Source organism: Octopus bimaculoides, chromosome 27 (genome assembly GCF_001194135.2).
Source record: "Octopus bimaculoides isolate UCB-OBI-ISO-001 chromosome 27, ASM119413v2, whole genome shotgun sequence".
Taxonomy (NCBI): Eukaryota; Metazoa; Mollusca; class Cephalopoda; order Octopoda; family Octopodidae; genus Octopus; species Octopus bimaculoides.
In genome coordinates, this window is record NC_069007.1 from 18,867,346 (window position 1) to 18,868,437 (window position 1,092).

At 37.9% G+C, this 1,092-nt stretch overlaps 1 protein-coding gene across 1 annotated transcript in view; it reads right to left on the reverse strand.

The window, feature by feature from the left end:
* LOC106877374 (uncharacterized) overlaps nt 1-1,092 on the reverse strand; it is a 101,948-nt gene that overhangs the window by 63,557 nt on the left and 37,299 nt on the right. The window contains exons 17-18 of the mRNA XM_052977151.1: nt 668-748; nt 79-188 (exon numbers count right to left, since the gene is read on the reverse strand). Coding sequence (XP_052833111.1) covers nt 79-188; nt 668-748 — 191 coding nt within the window. The remainder of the gene's footprint in view (nt 1-78; nt 189-667; nt 749-1,092) is intronic.

The window sequence follows — 1,092 nt, forward strand, 5'->3', positions numbered from 1 at the left end:
ATATATATATATATATATATATAAACACACACAAATATGTACATTATATTAGATATAGAAATATAGAACTGTACGTACAAAATCTCCTTGGCTTTTCTCTTCATCTTTCGATCCAACGTAATCGTAAATAAAACAAATATTTGGATGATCCAACACTGAATAATTATTGCCGACGTCCACGAAAAGACCTACGGATATAAAGAAATACAATATATAAACATATATATAAACACACACACACACACATATATATATATATGTACCAACTTGGATTATGAATTGAATTAAAGTTCATCTGCTCTTGGGATTTTTCTTTTCCTTATACTTCATTTACATGCATCTATATATATATATATACGTAATATAGGGCAATCAGTTAGTAGTATGCTAATTAAAGCCTGTTCCCAGAATTCACCATCCAGACTGTCAACAACAGTCTGGTTGTATATTCCACTGGATGTACTTCAGGAACTCCTCTGTTTATATGGAGTTTATAAAGACATGAAAGAAAGAAAATGGAAATTGCAAGTCTTTTTATTCACGGTACTGGTACTTTGCAGGTGAGATGCAGTATAAACATTTGTGGTGCATCACCGGTGTAGATGTGCCTCGTCAGGTGATTTATTTGCCATTTGTCTTGTTTACATATCAGTACTGTCTTTTGTACCCGTGGTGTACTCATCGTTTATATAAGGAACCGGAAAATGAGGAATATGTTTGATGTATGCAGCATAATGATGTCTGCAAGCTGCAACAATAACAACGACAACAAGAACAATAACAAGAAGAACAGCAGGAAGAGCAGTAGCAACAGTATTAACAGCGAACAGTAACCAATAGCAACAAAAACAACTGTGGATGTGACGCCAGCGGCAATGTTTGAACAAGCAACAACAGCGACAACAATAATAAGAGTAACAGCAACCCATCAGCACCGTTTGCAAGAACACCACCACAGCTACTACCACCACCACCACCACCACCACTACTTACAACACCGCCACCGCCACCACTTACAGCAGCAGCACCACCACCACCATCACCACCACCGTAACCACCTACGCCGCCATCACCATCTACAACACCACCACC